Here is a 21,921-nt window from a genome sequence, read left to right as displayed (position 1 = left end):
TGTTTCTCCCATGTGTTTTTAAACTTCCGCCTTTTCATTTATTTACATTTGTTTACATATTCATTTATTGTCTACAACTGTCTTAGGGTTTGTATTTAAAGACAAGTAAATGTGATTCAATAAACACGTATTGAATCCTCTTTGTGCTAGGCACTAGAATTTGTGTAGAATGCACTGAAATGTTCCCTGAGTCCTATCAGGGGCATAAGAGAGGCAGAGGTTATTGTTGAGACACATAGCAGAACCCAAATGCAATGACTCAAGGATAGATTCTTGGAAGAAAACACTTAGTGTTCTGAAGTTCTCTAAGTTCAACTTATCATTTATATTTATGTTCCAGATATATTTAGCAACATTTCTATAACTTCAGAGTTAAATATTTTAATATCTTATAAATTATTGATATCCAGAGTGTCTCTCTGATTGCCATACTCTTATAAACTATGCTACTCATAATAGACTTTTTAAAAACTCTTGCCCTAAATTTTGATTTTGGTCTATAATTGAGCTAAAGGCTTTTTATTTCAAAAGAAATACTTTGTAAATTATGCATATAATATGACCAGAGTAGATAAGGCTTTTAGGGTCCTAAAGTACATGAAATAAACCTTGATCTCAGTGCAGTTCCTTATCAAAGATCAAGTAGTTTCAATAGTTTCATGTTGCTGTAGTACTTGGTATCTAATATAAAGAGCAAAATCAGATATTTTACAATCAAATAAAATAAAATTATAGAAAAATAGTATATACTGTGTAAATACTCCTGTGGTGTGTTTGACCTAATTAAAGTGTTAGCAGTTAATGAATACAGAAAAATTTAATTGTGGATTATCCTTATCACACAATAAGGTGAACTGGGTGAAGGGATAAGTAGTGGGTAGTTGAGAAGCTTTCTAGTTATTTACCATTCTCTGAACGTCTTAACTTTGTTTCAGGAATTCTCATTTGCATGAGTTCTAGATCCCCACAGTAGAATAAAGAAAATTCAGTTCCTCGGTTTCCTTTGCATTTCTGACACAACATTTGATACAGATAGTACACACTTACCCAAATTCAGAAATGAACTTGAGGGTTGGAGTTGTGGCTTAGTGGTAGAGCACTTGCCCAGCATATGTTAGGCACTGGGTTTAATCCTCAGCACCACATAAAATAAAAAAAAAAAAAAAAAATTGAAGTCAAGGGGCTGGCAGTACAGTTCAGAGATAGAAGTCTTGCCTCATATGCCTGAGGCCCTTGGTTCAGTTCCCAGCACTGCCAAACAAAAGAAATGGACAAAGGCTTGGCACAGAATCTATTTTACTGGCAGGATTAGCATCAATGGTTGCAGGATATGGTCCTCACTGGAAAGTGGCATGGGTTTGGTGGCAGGGGAGATGTAGGAAAGTTGTTTCTGGCATCTGAAGTAGCACATTGTGTTTCATGAGGATAAAAATTGTGGCAGTTTCTTCTACTGCTCCATGGGAGTAGCAGTTGTATCATTAGGCCAGTTCTGGGGTGTGGTTTTGCTCTTGTTCTGAAAATTTAGTCTCAAGCCTGTCAGGTTCTTTAGCCCTCACAGCAATTCCATGAATAGATGAAAAACCTATTTATTAATAACGATTTTTTTTTCTGCTTAATCATCCCTAGTCCTCTTTTGTTTAAGACCAATACAAGTTTTCTCAAGAAGTGAGATACTGAAAATTACATAACCTAAAATGTGAAATTAAATGAATGGGAAGTAAAGGTAGAAGGGAATATGATTTTCATGGACCTGACCACTATTGACTTCAAGCTTGTGACCCATATAGTGGTAAAACATAAGGTCAGTGCCTCTTTCTATTTCTTAGGATACAGATCAAGTACTACCAGTGGCTACAGCTAAGAGAAATTGCCAGAATGTCAGTGCATGCTTGCTAGTTCTTCCTGCTTTCGACAAGGTACTGAAAAAGAAAAGAAGCCCAGATTTATTAGTTCATCTGCAAAGCAAGATGAATTGAACTATTACTTAGTTAAGAGGTATTCTTTGCAGCCTGAAACCTAATTGATTGAGAGTCCTGTAATTCAGAGTCTTGCAGAGTTGAAAATACCGATTGATCCCATCCTCTAAAACTAAAACAAATACAAGCAAGAGGCTTCTCAACTATAATGTGAAATAAAATCAGTGTCCCTGAGACTTTCTCATTCTGCTAGACAGAGATTGGGAGTGTGATGCATTTTCTCACTGGAGCTTATTGTTTTTCATTGCTCTAAGAAGTAAGGGTTAAGGTAAGGGTTAGGGGGTTAGGCAGAACACAGAGCCATTACTAAAGAATGACTTTTTTTTTTTTTTTTTTTTTTTTAGTACCAGGGATTGAGCTTAGGGGTGCTTAACCACTGGGCTATATCCCCAATCCCTTTTTAATATTTTATTAGAGACAGGATCTCACTGAGCTGCTTAGGGCCTCAATAAGTTGCTGAGGCTGGCTTTGAACTCATGATCCTCCTGCCTCAGTCTCCTGAGCTGCTGGGATTACAGATATGCAAAAATGTCAATCTTCACACTTAAAAACTATCAAGATATTTGTCTGTGGTTACTTGCACATGGAAATAACCAGAAACAGATTTGAAGTTTAGCAAGTGTTGGGGTGGATTGTGTTGCCAAGAAACTCCAGGCTGGGGCTAGCTTTCTTTAACTCGTAAGGCCGTCCTGGTCCCCTGAACTCATATTAACAGAAAGTAGACTGTGTGAGCTTTCAGAGCCCAAAAGAAGAGCATCTTTTCCAATATCTTCCCTCTGGGAGAGTGGCCCAGAGGACAGAATCAGAAGCTTTGAAGTCCCAGAGAGGGTCCTTGAATCTCCCAGAAAATAGAATTAAGTACTGCCAGGTTGGCTAACTATGAAAATTCCTTCTCCCAAACAAGGTGCCCTTGCTCTTCTTGTCCTTCAAAATTTAGGATTTTCTGCAAACCAGTGACTGCCATATATTTCTTTCTTTCTTTTTTAAACCTCACTTATTTTTTTAAATTTTTTTATAGTTGTACATGGATATTTATTTATTTATTTATTTATTTATTTTTATGCGTTGCTAAGGATTGAATCCAGTGCCTCACACATGCTAGGCAAGCACTTTGCCACTGAGCTACAACCCTAGCCCCCTGCCATGTATTTCTAATTCCATGTTTCAGTCTTCACTTATTTTTATTTTTTGTTTTTGCAGAGCTTGGGAGTGAATTCAGGGCCTCTTGCATGCTAGGCGAGTGCTGTACTACTGAGCTACATCCCCAGCTCTAACTCTAGTTTTCACTGAAGTCTCGTTAGAGTAGGTATTCACCATGTGAGCAACATCTTGACCTAATGGAAAGGCTGGTGCATCAACCAGAGATCCTTGGTTTGAATCTGGATGAGATCTTAGGGAACAGGTCATAAATGGAAGTATTCTGTAAGTGGGAAGAAAGGCATACATGTATGCTGTGTAGCCAAAGGGGTGCACCAAGCAAAATGTAAAAGTTAATTCCTAAACCGTGTGACATTTTTCTGGCCTTTGTAAGCAACTGAGTATTACTTCCAAGAGAGCTGTTACTTTTCCATTAAAAAGGAATGGGCTGAATTGGCACCCTGCTTTTTCCCTTTCTTTTTCTCTTTTCTTCCTGCGTGGAGTGCAGATGTGGTATGATAGCAGCGATGAAGGCAGAAGCACACATGAAGGGAACAGGAAGAGAAAAAGAGCCTGGGTTCCTAGTGGTAGTAAGGACTTGCACTTGTCCAGGACTGCCTTACTCTGTATTTCTTGATAATGTGAGAAAATTAAATTTCTTATTTAGTTGGGTACAATGGTGCATACCTATAATCCCAGTATGAAGCAAGAGGATAACAAAGAGGAAGTCAGCCTCTGCAATTTAGCAAGACTTTGTCTCAAAATTTAAAAATTTTAAAAACAAAAAAGACTGGGGCTAGACCAGGTGGCTCACGCCTATAATCCCAGAAGCTTGGGAGACTGAGACAGGAGGATCTCAAGTTCAGAGCCAGCCTCGGCAACAGCAAGGTGCTAAGCAACTCAGTGAGACCCTGTCTCTAAATAAAATACAAAAAGGTCTGGGGATGTGGCTCAGTGGTTGAGTGCCCCTGAGTTTAATCCCTGGTACCCCACCCCCCACAAAAAGAAAAGGACTGGAGATACATATCCTCCCCCACCAAAAAAAAAAAAAAAAAGTCCCTTATATATTGAGTGTTGAACTTTTGGTCAGAGCTAAGCATAATTCTAAGATAATACAGGTAGGTTTAGCCATTTATTCTTCTATTCTCACATAAAAATATTGTACCACTTTTGCAAAGCATCCCATCATATGTTAATTTGTTGTTTGTCTCTTCCATTAGATTTTGAACTCCTTGGGAACTAGAGACTATTTTATATTCACTTTCATATCTTCATTTCTTGATGCAATCTCTAGCATAAAATAGGCACATGTATGTTTGATAAGTGAAACAAATTATTACATTGTAAATAAATTAAACCTAAACTATAATTTGCTCTTTGTGAAACCCCCAGTGATCTGATTAAAAAGTGAGATATAGGCCTGGGGTTGTGGCTCAGTGGTCGAGTGTTTGCCTAGTACATGTGAGGCTCTGGGTTCAATCCTCAGCACCATAAAAATAAATAAATAAATAAAGGTATTGTGTCCATCTAAAACTAAAAAAAATTTTTTTTTTTAAAAAGTGAGATATAGGCTGGGGGTATAGCTCAGTTGGTAGAGTGCTTGCCTCCAATGCACAAGGCCCTGGGTTCAATCCCCAGCACCACAAAAAGAAAAAAAGGTGAGATATAAACAATGGTTAAATAATACATACCTCTTTAACTAGTTTTCATTTCAGTAAGCCAGATTTACCATCTGGCTAATAAGAGCATTATCTTTAGCCAAACTAGTTCTTTTTTTAATTAAGTAAAAATTTCAGGTTTTCTTCTGGATCGAGTTTGTTTTACTGATTTTTTTAAAAAATGTTTTTAGATGTTGATAGACCTTTATTTTATTCATTTATTTACCTGCGGTGCTGAGAATCGAACCCAGTGCCTCACACATGCTAGGCAAGCGCTCTACCACTGAGCCACCATCCCAACCCTACTGATATATTTTTTAAAAAATTTTTATGTAGTTATAGATGGACAGAATGCCTTTATTTGTTTATTTTTATGTGGTGCTAAGGATCGAACCCAGTGCCTCACACATGCTAGGCAAGTGCTCTGCCACTGAGCTACAACCTCAGACCCTGATGTATTTTTTTAACTCTATTTTGGAAATAATTCTGATTTACAAAGAAAGTGTAAGGAAATTTGAAGGGTACAAGAATTCCCTTTGCCTAGCTTCCATCAATACTAACAATTTACCACATTTACTTTGTCACCATCCCTTATTTTTTATTTCAGACTTTGAGAGTAAGTTACAGACATAATGTCCCTTTACCTTGAAATGAGGTGTGTGTGTGTGTGTGTGTGTGTGTGTGTGTGTATGCACTGGGGATTGACCCAGGGCTTTGTGCATGCCAGGCAAACACTATAGCACTGACCTGTACTCCAGCCCCCAAATAAGCATTTTAAAATCATGATAGCCCTTTTGGGTTTAGATCTGCTGTAGAAAAACTGTAAGGTAAACTTCTTTAAAATACTTCAATGCGTATTTCCTAAATTCACAAGGATCTTCTCAATGTAACCACAGTATAATTATCAAAACTAGGGTTTGTTTTTTTTCTATCAAAAAAAACAAGTTATTAACATTGATGCAACATTGTCACTCAAATTTTTTCATTTGTCTTAACAATGCCCTTTTTGTTTTATTTTATCAATTTATTTTTTTGTGATGCTGGGATCAATATGCCCAGGGCCACAAGCGTGCTAGGCCAGCACTCTACCACTGAGCCACATCCCTATCCCACAAAGCCCTTTTTAGCAGAAGGGAAAATTTTTTCCCTGTGGTCCAGGATCCAGTTGAGGATCATATATTGCATTTAGTCATCATGTCACTTTAGTCTTCCTTCATCTGGAACAATTCCTCAGTATTTTGTTTTTCACAACCACAATGTTTTGAAGAGTACTGGCCAGTTGTTTCATAGAACATTATGTGAACATTTTTTTACCATGACAGCTCATCTGGGTTCAGCTCTTCTGGAGGTAAAAAAGAAAGGGGTCGGGGGAAGAAATCATGTATCTCTTCAAAATTTTTTGTCTTAAGAACTTATCTTGACTCCAGTAAGATGTAGTTTTTTGTTGTTTAGCGATGTTTCTCAATGGGGATATTTTTGACATGACAGTTTACTGTGCCAGACTGTCCCACGTATTGCAGATTTAGCATCCCTGGCTCCTGCCCAATAAATTCCAATAGCATCCATCAGTCAGTATGACAGCTCAAAACTTCCTCAGTTAAGAACCATTGTTCTAAAGGCTGGAGTGTAGCTCAGTGGTAGAGCACATGCTTAGCATGTGTAAGACCCTGGGTTCACTCCCCAGAACCAGGGAAAAAAAAAGAAGACATTACTCTATAAATTTGGAATCTCTAAACTAAGAAAATGATTTTGCTTTTTCTATAGCAGGTCATATAATTGGTAATTAGATAGCCAATGTGTTTTAGCTGAATTCTGCTCATTTATTTAGTTTTCTTTTAATCTTCTCCTCCTCCTCCTCCTTTTTTTTTTTTTTTTTTTTTTTTTTTTGATACCAGGTAGATACTTAACCATTGAGCATATCCCTGGCCCTATTTATTTTTTATTTTGAAACAGAGTCTCAATAAGTTGCTTAGGGCTTCACTAAATTGCTGAGGTTGGTCTTGAACTTGTGATCCTCCTGCCTCAGCCTCTTGAGTAGCAGGATTACAGGCATATATACTGCCATGCCCAGCTGATTAAATTGATTCCGTACATATTTATTTTCTAGTACTGGGGATTAAATCCAGGGTTCTCTACCACTGAGCTGCATCTCCAATTCTTTTTTTCTTTTTTTTTTTCTTTCTTTTTTTTTTTTAGTTGTAGATGGACACAGTGCCTTTATTTTGTTTATTCATTTATATGTGGTGCTGAAGATCAAACCCAGTGCTTCACACACATGCTGGGCAAGTGCTCTACCACTGAACCACAGCCCCAGCCCCTCCAATTCTTTTTATTTTTTATTTTGAGGCAAGATCTCAATAAGTTGTTCAAGCTGTCCTCACACTTGTGATCCTCCGACCCAAACCTGTGATCCTTTCTGAATAGCTGGGTTTACAGGCATATGCCACCCCACCTGACTTCCTATATGTTTTTATATAATCTGAAATGAGAATTCTATTAAATATCTCCAGTTAGAATAAAAAAATTCCACCATAAATGTCAACTGAAATAAAATATTCCTGGAAGATTTATTTATTTGTTTATTTATTGGTATGGGGGTTCTAATCCAAGGGTCCTTAACCGCTGAGCCACATCTCCAGCCCTTTTTTATATTTTATGTTGAAATAGGGTCTCACTAAGTTGCTTAGGGCCTTGCTAAGTTTCTGAGGCTGGCTTTTAACTGGAGATCCTCCTGCTTCAGCCTTCTGAGCTGCTAGGATTACAAGCTTGTACCACCACGCCCGGCCCCTGTAAGATTTATCTTAAAACTTAAGTATTTTACTTTTATAAATTTTAGGGGGAAATGACTATACTTACATTTAATTCTAATATAATGATTAGATAATCGTAATTCTAATTTTAAACATTTTAATTATTCTCTGTTTTTCTTTTAGAATTGATTCCTAGGAAAGATCTTCTTCTAGAAAATGTACCATATTGTGATGCACCAACTCAGAAGCAGTGAATTTTCTAGGATAAAACAAGACTTTGTGCATTTTAACTATAAGATGTGTAACTGGCAAAAGTCCTAGAAGTATTTTTCTCTGAACTGGCATATTGAAAATGAATGAATTTAAGAGTATTATCATAATTTAACTTTACATTAAAAGGACATTGCTAAGAACTACAGAACATAGTTTTGTTTCTGTTTTATGTGATGCTGGGGATTATACCCATGGCCTTGTACATGCTGGATAATTGCTCTGCCACTGAGCTATATCCTCAGCCCTATAGTTAAGTATTTTTAAAGGACATTAGAGAAAACAATTTGTTTTCATTGAAAATCAAACTTTATAAAGTAAAGCTTAGGGAAGTATATCATATTCACTTCTCTTACACCTTATAATTTTTCTGCTCTTACCAAAGTTATTTGAGAATACCATACTTTGACAAGTTGTAAGTTTTCCTCCCATGGGAAATGCAATTATTAAATGTAAATTATTAAACTAAATTGATGTTTAGTCCTGAAATAATTAAATTGACCAAAAAGTCACAGTATATGCTAACTGTCCACAGAAGGTAGTCTTTGCTTCCTGAACACTGGAATTATTTCTGTAGCTAATAAATAATTACATAGTTTCTTTTTAGACATAGAGAGGTTCTCTGTGTCCTTATAAAGACATTTTTAATCAGTCTTCTGAAGACAGATAAGTAAAATGTCAAAATCACCTAGGGTCACTATGGAATAAAGAAACCCTAATTGTTTTAAGGAAATGGTAACCCACGATCAAACTGTATATGGCCTAGGGAGAGTTAGCTGTATTTAAACCATAGTTAGACTTTACTGTGAAAATGTAACAGATGGCTGCATTCACTTTGTTTTAGTCAATAAAATTCAAATGCTTTTCTTCTTTCACATGTCCTGTCCTTGGGATGAGATTGAAGAATCACAAAAGCCTTGGCATTCTACCATCTAATGCTAGGAGCTACAAAATTGCATTTAACATTCTTCTTGTTTCTCATTTATCTGTGTATCTTTATCATAATAGTGTATTCTCTCCAATTTTCTTCCATTTGATGATACAGGGTTTAAATTTTTACAAGATTCTCAATGCAGGCTTCATTTGTTGATAAAACATTGGTATATCTATACAGGATATAAAATGTCAAATTGGAAAATAAGTTAAATTTTAAGAAATCAAAAAATTATCAAAATTATTTAGACATAGTATATTCAACATTAAACCGGAGACTACTCTTTATATATCATAATACTTTTTTGGTGCCAGGGATTGAACCCAAGGACACTTAATCACTGAGCCACATCCCCAGCCCTTTTTATATTTTATTTAGAGACAGAGTCTTGCTAAGTTGCTTAGGGCCTTGCTAAGTTGCTAAGGCTGGCTTTGAGCTCGCAATCCTCCTGCCTCAGCCTCCCAAGCCATTGGAATACCAGTGCACACCACCACACCCAGTGCTTCCTAATACTTTTGAGGAGATCAATTAGTAATCTGTGAAATGAATTATACACGGCAAGAGATTTACTACATAATTTTTTATCTTCTATGTTTTAACTTTTGCTATGTATATATAAATATATATATTATATATAATATATTCTATAATTTTTCAGTATCATTAAACCTGTTTGGAAGCTCAATACTTAATTTAAGAAATTGAATTCTTTAATTTCATTCTTTACTCATCTTCATTTAAATATCTCATCAGACTTTTTTATAAACTAGTCATCAATAGTAGTAGAGATTGATAATCATTTTTATTTTGTTGAAGCTTGTTTTTAGAGTTTTTTTTTAATAATAGAAACATGCAGATAGGGGTGGGGGGAAGGGAAAAAAAATAATGAATCAAACATCATTGCCCTATGTAAATTTATGATTACACAAATGGTGTGCCTTGACTCCATGGACAAATAGAGAAACAACATGTATCCCATTTGTATACAATAATAAAAAAAAAAAGAAATACACAGATAGAAGATAGAATATTGTACTTTCATGCCTTAAGATTATAAAGTTCCTGTGAAGTGTATCAACAAATCAATATTAGGCTTGACTCACAAAATTTTGAAAGATTTGACACCTTTTCCTTAGATAATATATGCATATTTCTGATAAATGTTAATGAGTTGTTTAATAATTTCATTAAATTACAAAGTAATTTGTGAGTTATTGGTCTGTTGTAAAATAAAGGGCGAGAGTCAGGATTCTAGAGGGTATAAACTACTGTATCTATGTAGTGTTTATTTTTGTAAACAATTTGTAAAAACTTTGAGAATGATTATCTAGGCACCTAACTTCTCTTTTATACAGTGCCAACATTTAACTAGATCTTTTTTATTTAGTTTTTTGTTGTTGTTGTTTTTAAACTTTCTCATGTTCCCACTGGAGTGGCCCAAATCTAATTTTCCACTTCGACTATTGAAATCTAGTGATAGTGGGTGGTATACATTCTAATTGAAGATATCTAAGCTCAGAGGCCCAACAGGACTTTGTAAAATAATCTTTTGGTAGAAGTTAGAAAAGGTGAATGGCAGGAGAACCGGATTTGAAGTTAGGGAGAATATGGCAGGTCGTTTGCATAATATCTAATTCAGAACATTAATATTAAGAGTTGAGTCAAACTTCACTTAAGTTGGTTCTCATTTTGTCTGTAGGTGGATCTTTCAATATCATTACAGTATCTGGAAAGCACAGAATTGTAAGAATAGATGGAATTTCTATATTCATTGACAAGGCAATTAAGTTTTAAGGCAAATAATTTAAATATAAATGCAAACAAATGGCAGTTTCAGTTCTTAAGTAGAGGTTTCTAAAGCAGAAGTAGATAAATCAAAATTAATATAGCTTTACTATTTATCAGCCAGAAATAAAATGGAAAAGATCCTGTTTAAAATAGCAAACAAAACTATACTTAGGAATAGACTTAAAAAAAAAAAAAAAACTTTAACACATAAAATTGAGAGATACTATGTTCCTTATTGGGACAAATGAGAATTGTAATGACAGGTCTTTAAAATTTAATCCTTTGAAATTCCAACAGATTGACATGTATGTCTGCATAAAAATGTAAAACTTGTGTGTTCCATGGAAGCCACTACAGACTGTAGAGAAAATTATAAGCTTCCTCTGTGATGAGAAAAGTAGTTAAGATAAGAGGTGCCCCTGTTAATCCATTAGCATAATGTAACTCAGTGCGAAACAGGAAAATTATATAAATAAATAGAAAACAAAAAATACTGTCTTGCCAGACATTTTGGCACACACCTGTAATACCAGCAGTGCTGGAGGCTGAGGCAGGGGGATTGCAAGGTCTAAGTCAGCCTTAGCAACTTAGTGAGGCCCTCAGCAACTCTGTCTCAAAATGAAACAAAAAGGGCTGGGAATATGACTCAGTGGTTAAGCATCCCCTGGGGTTCAATCCCTGGTACAAAAAAAAAATAAAAAAAATAAAAAAAAATATATAGAATCTAACAAGTGTAAATTAAAATGAAACACTTTCAAATTGTTACAACTTAAGAAATGTATGCTCAATATTTGTAGCGCAAAATATGTGCAGAAAATGGGCACTCTCATTCTTCAAAGGCATGTAAATTATAGAGCCTTTATGAAAGAGTAGTTGACATCAAAATTTAAAATGTATATGTTCAATCCATCAAAAACTTAAAAGAATACTCACGTACATTCATATGGAAGTTTCTGTATTAAAACACAATAAGTGGTATTGTGGTTTTAAAATGCAAATGAGTAGAGTTATATTTTATGTATTCTGCATCCTTTTATTATATATTGTTTCAGAAACATATGTATTGTACCATGAACAGTTGACTTTCACTTTTATATTTTATTCCATTATAAGAATAAACTATCCATATCTCTGTTGATGAATAATAATAGTTTCCAGTTTTTTCATACTGCAAACCAATTTAAAAAAAGCACACAAATTCTTTTTCTTTTTTAATTTTTTTTAGTTGTCAATGGATCTTTTATTTTATTTATTTACATGTGGTGCTGAGTATCGAACCCAGGGTCTCACACATGCCAGGCAAGTACTCTATCACTGAGCCACAATTCCAGCCCCAGCACACAAATTCTTATACCCATGCAAAAGTTTATCTGGACATATGCCAGGAAACTGAACTGTTTTGTCATAGGATATGTGCATATTCAACTTTTCTAGAAATTTTAAAATTGTTCTTTAAAGTCATCGTGCCAGTTTACTCAACAATGAGAGGTCCCATTTCTCTACATCATCACTGTAATTGTTAGATCTTTTCTTGTTTTTATCAAACTGATGGATATGGTGTATTAATCTGCATTTACTAATTACTAGTAAGAAATAAATTTTAAAAATATATATATATATATATATTGTTCTTACCAATGTGAACTGGCATTATCCAATCTATGGAAGATTGGAATAGACAAAAGAGTGTTGGAAGAATGAATTTGTTCTCTGCTTGAGCAAAGACATCCATCTTCTGACATTGCTGCTCCTGGTTCTCAGGCTATTAGACTTAGGCCAGAACTAACCACCATCAACCCCTTTATTCTAAGGCCTTTGGACTCAGACCTGTTACATGACCATCTTTCCTGTTCTCCAACTTGCAGACGACAGATTGTAGGACCTCTTGGCCTCTGTAACTACATGAACCAATTCCTATGCTGAATCTCCTCATGTCTATAGATGTAGATAAGTAAATATAGGTATATGTCCTATTCTGTTTCTCTAGCAAACCCTTAATATAATGTTGAAGATGAGTAGATTTGTGAAGAATGATCAGGAGTTGAGTTTGGGACACGCATTGAGATGGCTCCTAGACTTCCAAGTGCAAATGTTAAAAGGACATTAGAGAAAATATTTGAAGTTCGGTAACTGATCTGGAGATAGAAATTTGGAGTCATTAGCATAGATAAAGTACTTAAAATCATAACATTGGAAGGTATCACAAAGAAACTGATTATGGAGAAGAAAGAAGAGGGATTAGGTCTTGGGACACTCGTGTGTTAACAGGTTAAGGAGTTAAGGAGCAACAACATGAGAGGTTTCCAGTAAGGTAGGATGAAACAAGGAAAATACAGAGAAAATATCAACAAATTATGGCCCATAAGGGCTAAATCTGACTTGTTGCCTTTTTTGTATATAAAATTTTATTGGGACACACGCTTCTTCATTTACATACCATCTACTACTGCTGTTACACTCTAACAACAGAGTTGAGTAATTGCAGCAGGGACCACACAGTCCACAAAGTCTAAAGTTGCTGTTTGGTTGTCCTACACATAAAAAAAAAAAAAAGGTTGCTGATCCCTGGTATAGAGCACTGGAAACCCAGTGTTATTGAAAAAGAGGTAACCTTTGTCAAATGCTGGTAATGGGTCAAGAATGATTTGGACTGAGAATTGCCAGTTGGATTTAACAACATGGAAGTGACTGATTACTCTTTGGCCAGAGTTTCAGTGAGATAATTGGAGAAACATTGTGTGCCCACATTCTCTCCACATTGATCTCTAAATTCATTGTAATTGCAAATAAAATTTCAACAGGTTTTTTTTTTTTGGAACTGATCTAAAACTTACTCAAAATTTTATGGGGAATAATGAAGACCCATAAATAGTTAAATCAGTCATGACAAAGGAGAGTAAAATTGTATACTCAAAACCAAAACTAAGAACTTTGCTTTAGAATCTCATACCAGACACAAAAATTAACTAAAAATTGACTTAAATGCAAAACCTAAGACTATAGGGCTGGAGATGTAGCTCAGTAGTACAGCATTTGCTGAGGACCTTGGTTCCTTAAAAATCTTACTAACCACCTCCAGTGACTCTTTGACTCTTTGCATTCCTATATGTTCTTTGCCTGTGCCCTTGGCATAGTATCCTATAGCCCTGAAGTTACCTTAACCATTCCTTGATCTGTGATATACAGAAATGTGTAACTTTGTAGGATGTGTGATGTGAGTGTTATAGATATTAGAAATTACGATGAGAATAGAATAAAAGAAATTTTGATTGCCCAACTTCTGACTATAGGTCACCCACAGGTATTTGGTGAATTGCAACTTAGTGAGGCTTTTGAATATATTGAATAACAATAAATTGGAAAGACATAAAGTGTTTGGTCTATGTTAATGGCATAGTTCACTCACAGCACTTGCCTATCTATTTTCTTCTCCTAGATAATTACTTAAGGAAAATGAAAACGTCCATCCTGGCAAAGCAGATCAGTGATTGCCAAAGGATATGGGCATGAAAACGAGTGGGAGGGAGGAATTAAAATATGGGCATGGGGGCTGGGGAGATGGCTCAGTTGGTAGAGTGCTTGCCTTGCATGCACAAGGCCCTGGGTTCAATCCCCAGCACCAAAAAAAAAAAAAAAAGAAAAAAAAATATGGGCATGATGAAATTTGGGGAGGTGATGAAGGCATATATATGTATATATATATATATGCCTTTTTTTTTTTTTTTTTTTTTTTTTGTACTAGGGATTGAACTCAGGGCACTCAACCACTAAGCCACATCCCCAGCCCTATTTTGTGTTTTTATTTAGAGACAGGGTCTCACTTAGTACCTTGCTTTTTGCCGAGGCTGACTTTGAACTCGCAATCCTCTAGCCTCAGCCTCCCAATCCACTGGGATTACAGGCGTGCACCATCATGCATGGCTCTTCTAATATATTTGTTAATCAGTTTACTGATTTTACAATGTTTACATTTAAACAGTGCCCTTCCAGCAGGACATGGTGATGCATGCCTGAGATCCCAGAGACTTGGGAGGCTGGGGCAGGAGAATTGCAAGTTTGAGACCAGGCTAAGTTAACTTAACAAGACCCTGTCTCAAAACATACAAAAGGAGCCACTTGAGAGGTTGAGGCAGGAGGATCACAAGTTCAAAGCCAGCCTCAGCAACAGAGTGAGGCCCTAAGCAACTTAGTGAGACCCTGATTTTTTTGGTACCATTAAACAAACAAACAAACAAAAAACATGAAAAGGGCTGAGGATGTAACTTAGTGGTAAAGCACCCTTGGGTTCTATCCCCAGTACCAAATAAATAAACACTACCCCTCCATTGGCCATTAACTTTTTACTTTACACAGAATACCTACTGATAATAATATATTTAGCATAAAGACAAAGTAAGAAGTGATTTTCATTTTTTTTCTCATTCTAAAATTATCAATTCTGGAGGAAATTAGAATTGAATCTCATGTAGCATTTTGTTGTAGGGAGGGTTCTACATTAGTTTAGTCCACATCTTGTCCAACTCAATATTTCAGATGCTATTCTTTTAGAAGAAAATGTTTTTGTACATGTTTTTCTGACAATCTACTGTTAATATCTACTCTTCTGAGATATTATTCAGTTAAATATAATTCGAACTTTCAGGTTAGGAGTTCTTTTTTCTGGTATAGTATTTTTCCTCATTTCAATTGAATGCAATCTCTCCCTGTATTTAACCAACATTAACTAAATATTTGCCCAAGGTCAATCTCAAGGATAGGTGCTAAGAATTCAACAACAGAAACAATCTAGTAGGGAAGACCAGCAAGGAGGTGGGCAATTGTAGGTAACTAGTGCTAAATAAGGATTAGGCACAGGGTTTTAAGAATATAAAAGTAATTGATCAGAATGAAGTTTGCAAAACATAATACATAATATGGTGTATGTTTAGTCTCTTAAATAACCAGGTATAAAATCACTCACACATAACACCAATTTAAAAAAATATAAACTGGAATGAGAAAACAGATTTCACCAGGCGTGGTGGTGAACACCTGTAATCCCAGCAATTTGGGAGGCTGAGGGAGGAGGATCACAAGTTCAAAGCCAGCCTCAGCAACTTAGCAATGTCCTAAGTAATTCAGCAAGACCCTGTCTCAAAATTAAAAAATTAAAAAAGGGCTGGGGATGTGGCTCAGTGGTTAAATGCCCTTTGGTTCAATCCCCACTACCAAAACCAAAACCAAAGCAAAACAACAACAAAAAGATTTCCTGGTGTAGGAAGGGTACTTTGATGGATCTTAAACTTTCTACCACAAAGTGTTTTATGTAGTGCTTCCCCCCTCCTCTTATCTTTTATTCTGGCAACAGAAAAGTGAAAGGGCTACTGTTTTAGATAGAATTCCCAGAGAGACACACACACAGTAAGATAGAGATGTGCATGTGGGAGGTTTAAATTAGGGAGTGCCCCCAGGAAGTGAAGGAGGCCAGATTGGGTAGACAGCAGTTGAACTGCAAAGCAGTTACAAAGGGGCCTGGAACGGAAATGACCTTCAGAATTGCTTTGAATTGAGTCAAGGAGACTGGGACTTGGTTCTCTTGCGCTGAAGGCAGGCCTACCCCAGTGAGGCAGTTCTGTTAACTAGGGTTAACTCCTAGAAAGAGCCATAGCTGTGAACCTTTAGCAGCCAGTACTCCCAAGAACTGGGGAAATGAACGCCTCCTCTGAAAGGGACAGCTGGGCTGTTTTCAGAACCCACTAAACCAAACAAGGCTTTTCATAATTAACTCAGATTGCTGGGGCAGGAGAAGCAGCAGGCCTACACTGCTGTTTCTCTTCTGGGTAACAAGTACTCCAGGGACAGTCTGTTAGCTATTCGAACCAAAACAAAAAGGGTAAGTCCATTTAGAAAACAGCTTCTTACATAGGGTGGTACACTCATTTGATGAAGTTCTAACATTACCTGGCGAAAAGTCTACCAAAGAGGGACCTGCAGACTGGGTTCTAGTCACAGCTCTGTCATGGAAAATGGGGTCTTTGCCTACAGAGTGGGAGAAAATCTTTTCCATACACACTTCAGACAGAGCACTGATCTTCAAAATTTATAAAGAACTTAAAAAACTACACCAAAAATACAAAGAACCCAATCAATAAATGGGCTAAGGAACTGGGCAGACACTTCACAGAAGAAGATATACAGGTGATCAATAAATATATGAAAAAGTGCTCTAGTAATTAGAGAAATGCAAATTAAAACCACCCTAAGGTTTCATCTAACTCCAATTAGAATGGCTATTATCAAGAACACAAGCAATAATAAGTGTTGGCAAGAATGTGGGGAAAAAGGCACACTCATACATTACTGGTGGGATTGCAAATTGGTGCAACCACTTTGGAAAGCAGTATGGAGATTCCTCAGAAAGGTTGGAATGGACCCACCATTTGACCCAGCTATCCCACTCCTTGATTTATACCCAAAGGACTTAAAACCAGCATACTACAGTGACACAGCCACATCAATGTTCATAGCAGCTCAATTCACAATAGCTAGATTGTGGAACCAACCAAGATTCCCTTTAATTGATGAATGGATAAGGAATGTTGTATATGTACACGATGGAATATTACTCAGCCATAAAGAATAATAAAATTATGGCATTTGCTGGTAAATGGAAAATATCATGCTAAGTGAAATAGGCCAAGCCCAAAAAACCAAAGGCCAAATGTTTTCTCTGATAAGTAGATGACAATACATACCAAGGGGGATTGGCGAGTGGGAGGAGAGAAGAATGAAAGAACTTTGGATGGTGTAGAGGAAAATGGAGCAGGTGGGGTTGGGGGAAGGAAAGATAGTAGGTTGAAACAGACAGTATTACCCTATGTATATGTATGATTACATGAATGGTGTGAATCTACACTGTGTACAACCATAGAAATGAAAAGTTGCACCCCATTTGTGTACAATGAATCAAAATGCAGTCTGTAAAAATAAAAAAAATTAAATAATAATTTTAAAAAGCCAGCAAAAAAAAAAAAGAAAACGGGGTCTTTGAGAAAGTCATTTATCACCCCTGGTCTTCTGGTCCTATTCCCGTACAATGAGATATACGGAACAGATGACGCACTCGTTAGGATTGTTATAATCGTGAGTAATAGAAACCCACTTTACCTAGCTTTTTAAAGAAAGAGAGAAGGATCCAGGAAGGAAAGAGGAAGAGAAGAAAGAAGAAAAGGGGAACTTGATTTACATAATGAATATGTTTCTTGCAGACTTGGTGTTGAGCGGGGCCTCGGGAGCAGGCTGGCGTGCCATGGGCAGGGGCGGTGCCCTGAGCCCCGTCTGTGCTCATTCCTTCCTCACTATTGCTGCAGTCCTGCTCACTCCATTTTTCAGTTCACATGAGGAAAATGGCTACTGACAGTAGCTCCAGAGTTTTAACTCCTCAAGTCAATAAAACAGTCACATGTGGGTTAAAATCCCTCGATGACAATTCCAAATTGCCAGGAAACAAAGTTCCTGGGCCTCATTTATGTCAAGTGAACAACCTCTGATTCAAACACCTGTGCCTACATAAAGAACTCATTGGGAAAGAAGACGCTTCAAGAAAAGATTTAGCAACCAACATGTCTAGAGCTGTTATTTCTAAAATACCCCAATTTTGCTGGGTGTGGTGGCACATGCCTGTAATCCCAGTGGCTCAGGAGGCTGAGGCAGGAGACTCACAAGTTCAAAGCCAGCCTCAGCAACTTAGCAAGGCCCTAAGCAACTTAGTGAGACCATGTCTCAAAATAAATTAGAAGGGGCTGGGGATGTGGCTTAGTGGCTAAGTGCCCCTGGGTTCAATCCCTGGTACCGGAACAAAACAAAACAAAAAACACCCCATTTTACTAATGAAAATAACTGTAAAATTCAATTAACTTCTCACTGACAGAGGCTGGGGGTATAGCACAGTGGTGGAGTGCCTGCTTAGCACACATGAAGCTTTGGGTTCGATCCCCAGCACCACAAAAAAAAAAAAACCTTGGTGGAGCTGGGAATGTAACTCAGTATTTGCTGAGCATAGTGCAACCCTGGGTTTGATCCCTGATAGGATACACTAATTAAAAAAAATTGGTCGTAACCAGATGTAGTAGACGTCAACCTTGGCAACTTAACAAGACCCTATTTTAAATAAAATGAAGAAAAGAGCTGGGGATATATCTCAGTGATAGAGCGCTTGCCTTGTTGCATGTGGCCCTGGGTTCGATCCCCAGCATATAGTAATATGACAATTGCCCATAGAAAGTTGACACTAAGTGAGGAAAGCTGGAGTAGAAACCCCTCAGCAGAATGCACTCATGACTTATCTTTTCTATTTAGACTCAGTGAAACTAATGGTGAATGGTTTTCTGATTGGTTTATGGCTCAGACTGATAGCTGGTATTCACTTACAATGACGATCTTTATAGCCTATAAACAGGAGTGCAGCTGTTATTATGATTTGTGAAGAGACTGATAGAAAGATCCATTGACACAGGGTCTAATTTAGATATAGGGCATGATTCAGCTACGCAAGAGCAGGTGACATAGCAGTGTTCCTAGTCCTAGATGAAAACTTCCCTAATATTCACGGCCCCCCAAAGATATCAAGATGTTAGTTAAATAACATGAGGAGGAGGAGGATCCAGTCAGCTCCCTCCAGAAGTCCATGTCCACTGGAGGATAACAGCAAGATGGCTGACTAGAGGTACCTAGGCATACTTTCCTCCGCAACAAAGGACTGAAACAAACAAACAAAAACAACAGCTACTTCTGTGAAAAGTTTGAGGTAGAGGACTGGACACATAGAGATACATGGTGGTCAAACAAGGAAGGGAACTAAATGCATGACCTCTACCAGCCCATCTCTTGAGATCAACCCTCAGCCAAGAGGTTATTTCTCTTGGCAGGGAAAAGTTACGGAGGCCCAGCAGTCCTCATTTATGGCATGAATGCCCGAGGTATTTGCTACTAGGGAAGCCTACAGCCCTCACAGGCCCTGAACCCAGTTCCGGAAGATGACAGGTTGCCACACTGCTGTACTGTGCTAGAGAAAGAACACAACCCACGGTGTGCCTGCCCCATGCATTCTCCTGATGCAGAGTGCCATCCACATTCATCTGGTGTCCTGTGAAGCTGCCAAGCAGCTGCCCCTAGCAGCTTGGCCAGCTCAGCCCCATAAAAGTGGCCTCCCATCTTCCCTCTATCCTAGGAAGTAGCTAGGCAGCCCACCCTGCAAAACTCATCCTACTAACGCCCTGGGAAGCAGATGGTTGCCCCCACACAGCCGCAATCCCAGGAACCAGCCAAGCAGACTTCCCTGAGTGGCTCAGCCCACCAAGGCCCCTAGGAAACAGCTCCACCAATCTGCCTACAGCCTCAAAAAGCAATTGAGCAAACTGTTCTGAGAAGCTCAGACTGCTAAGGCCTTGAGAAGTAGACAAGTGCACCAAGCACCCACCCTCAGCCCCATGAAGCACCTTGGAAGCCTGCCCTTGGCAGGACAGGGCCCAGAGTTCCTGCAGAGTCACTTTTGTGACCCTCAGACACTCATAGGGACACAGTATCGCTAACAGGCACACTACTCTGCACCCACTGGTGTCCATGGGGGCAGCTCCACCCCGTGTACCCACAGACAGGCACCTGACACCCGCAACCAAGTGCACCGGACTCTGAGCTGTCCATGAGCCTGCCCCACCTAGGAGCTGTATCCAGACAGCAGTACAATCCATAACCCCTGCAGCCTGGGTCACTGAGATACCTGCAGACATCAATGATGATATTGACTACAGTTGAAGAAAGAAGGAAGGAAAAGCAAATTTAAAAGAATGAAGAAAGCCTTCAAGACTTACAGGAAACCATTATGGGAGCAAACTTTTGCATTAAGGAAATTCCAGGAGAAGAGAAGGAAAAAGGCATAGGAAACAGATTCAACAAAGTAATGGTTAATATGCCAGTTATATTGGAAAAATAAGTTCTAACGTTCTATAACCCAGCAGTGTAACCAGAGTTGATAACAATTAATTGTACATTTCAAAATAGCTAGTAGAAAGGATTTTGAATGTTCCTAACACAAGGAAGGGATAAATGTTTGAGATGATGTACATGTGAATTACCTTGATCTGATTATGACCTTTTTTTTTTCTTTTGCGGTACTGGGGATTGAACTCAAGGGTACTCTACCACTGAGCTACAACCCAGCACATTTTTCATTTTCCATTTTGAGGCATGGTTTCACTGAGTTGCCCAAGCTGGCTTCAAACTTGTGATTTTACTGCCTCAGCCTCCCAAATTGTTGGCATTACAGAGATGTGTCACCACGCCCTCCTAATCATTACTCATTGAAATATCACACTGCACCCCACAAGTAGACTACAATTATTATGTGTCAATTCAAAATCAAAATGTATTTTATATCTAAAAATAACAAGTAAAAATATACTTTAAAAAAAGAAGTCCCTTCCCTATTATCCATAAAGGGACTTTTATACCACATTAATCTTTCCAAACCCCAGAGACTCTTACCACTTATCTGCCTGGGTGTGGGTCAATGATAAAGTTAATATTGATTTAATATTGATTCATACAGCCTTTTTTAGAAACTCTTTTTAGTCGTAGATGGATACGATACCTTTATTTCATTTATTTATTTCTAGGTGGCACAGAAGATTGAACCCAGTGCTTCCCACATTCTAGGCAAGTGCTTTACCACTGAGCCACAACCACAGCCTGATTCATAGTCTTACCATGGATACTCAGAAAAGAGCTAAGGCAACTTAAACTTTTTCTTTTTCTTTCTTTCTCTTTTTTTTTCTTTCTTTTTCTGGTGCTGGAATTGCACTCAGGGCCTCACTATACCCCTGAGCTCCAGTTCCACTAAGGCAGTTTTGACTGGGTGAATCAATATCACCTCCACTGAACAACATCACCTTCTCATTATCACCAAGAGGGATCAGGCAAGGGGTCTGCCTGATACAAGGAAATAAATGAGTACATAATTATTAGATAATTTTGGTGGAAGACTAGAGCAGGACTTGAACCATATCCAGCCCTCCTCCTGTTTCTATAAGGAAAGTTTGGTTGGAATGCAACCATGTCCATTCATTTACACATTGCCAAGGTGACTTTCTTGCTAAGTCATACATTTGAGTAGTTGTGAGGCTGTATGGCCCTCAAAACCTAGAAAATTTACTGTCTGTTTACATAAAAAGTTTATTAACACCTGATCTAGTGACAAAGAAATTAATTTTCTTATATTTTCTATATTGCTAATTTATAGTATTCCAAATTTGCCAGGTAACTGAAGTTAATTTCTGCTTTTAAAAAAAAAATTTACCTTCATTTTGTTTATTTATTTATACATGATACTGAGCGCCTCACACATGCCAGGCAAGCACTCTACCACTGAGCCT

General features: G+C 37.5%; 1 protein-coding gene and 1 non-coding gene across 10 annotated transcripts in view; both read left to right on the top strand.

Moving 5' to 3' along the window:
- Positions 1-18,241, top strand: part of Lyrm7 (LYR motif containing 7) — a 41,422-nt gene extending 23,181 nt beyond the window's left edge. For 5 of the 9 annotated variants that reach the window (XM_047556420.1, XM_047556419.1, XM_047556418.1 and 2 more), the window contains one exon: positions 17,761-18,241. In XM_047556420.1, coding sequence (XP_047412376.1) covers positions 17,761-17,909 — 149 coding nt within the window. In that variant the 3' untranslated portion in view covers positions 17,910-18,241. Of the gene's footprint in view, positions 1-1,826; positions 1,907-7,704; positions 8,471-17,760 lie in introns of those variants that run through there. The other 4 variants (XM_047556423.1, XM_047556424.1, XM_047556421.1 and 1 more) reach the window with 2 other exon arrangements.
- On the top strand, positions 4,686-4,759 carry Trnaw-cca (transfer RNA tryptophan (anticodon CCA)). The gene has a single exon. It is a non-coding gene; the product is annotated as a tRNA-Trp (tRNA).
- Positions 18,242-21,921: the final 3,680 nt, after the last annotated feature.

The sequence above is a fragment of the Sciurus carolinensis genome, chromosome 6 (genome assembly GCF_902686445.1).
Source record: "Sciurus carolinensis chromosome 6, mSciCar1.2, whole genome shotgun sequence".
NCBI lineage: Eukaryota > Metazoa > Chordata > Mammalia > Rodentia > Sciuridae > Sciurus > Sciurus carolinensis.
This window is presented reverse-complemented; position numbering and strand designations above follow the sequence as displayed.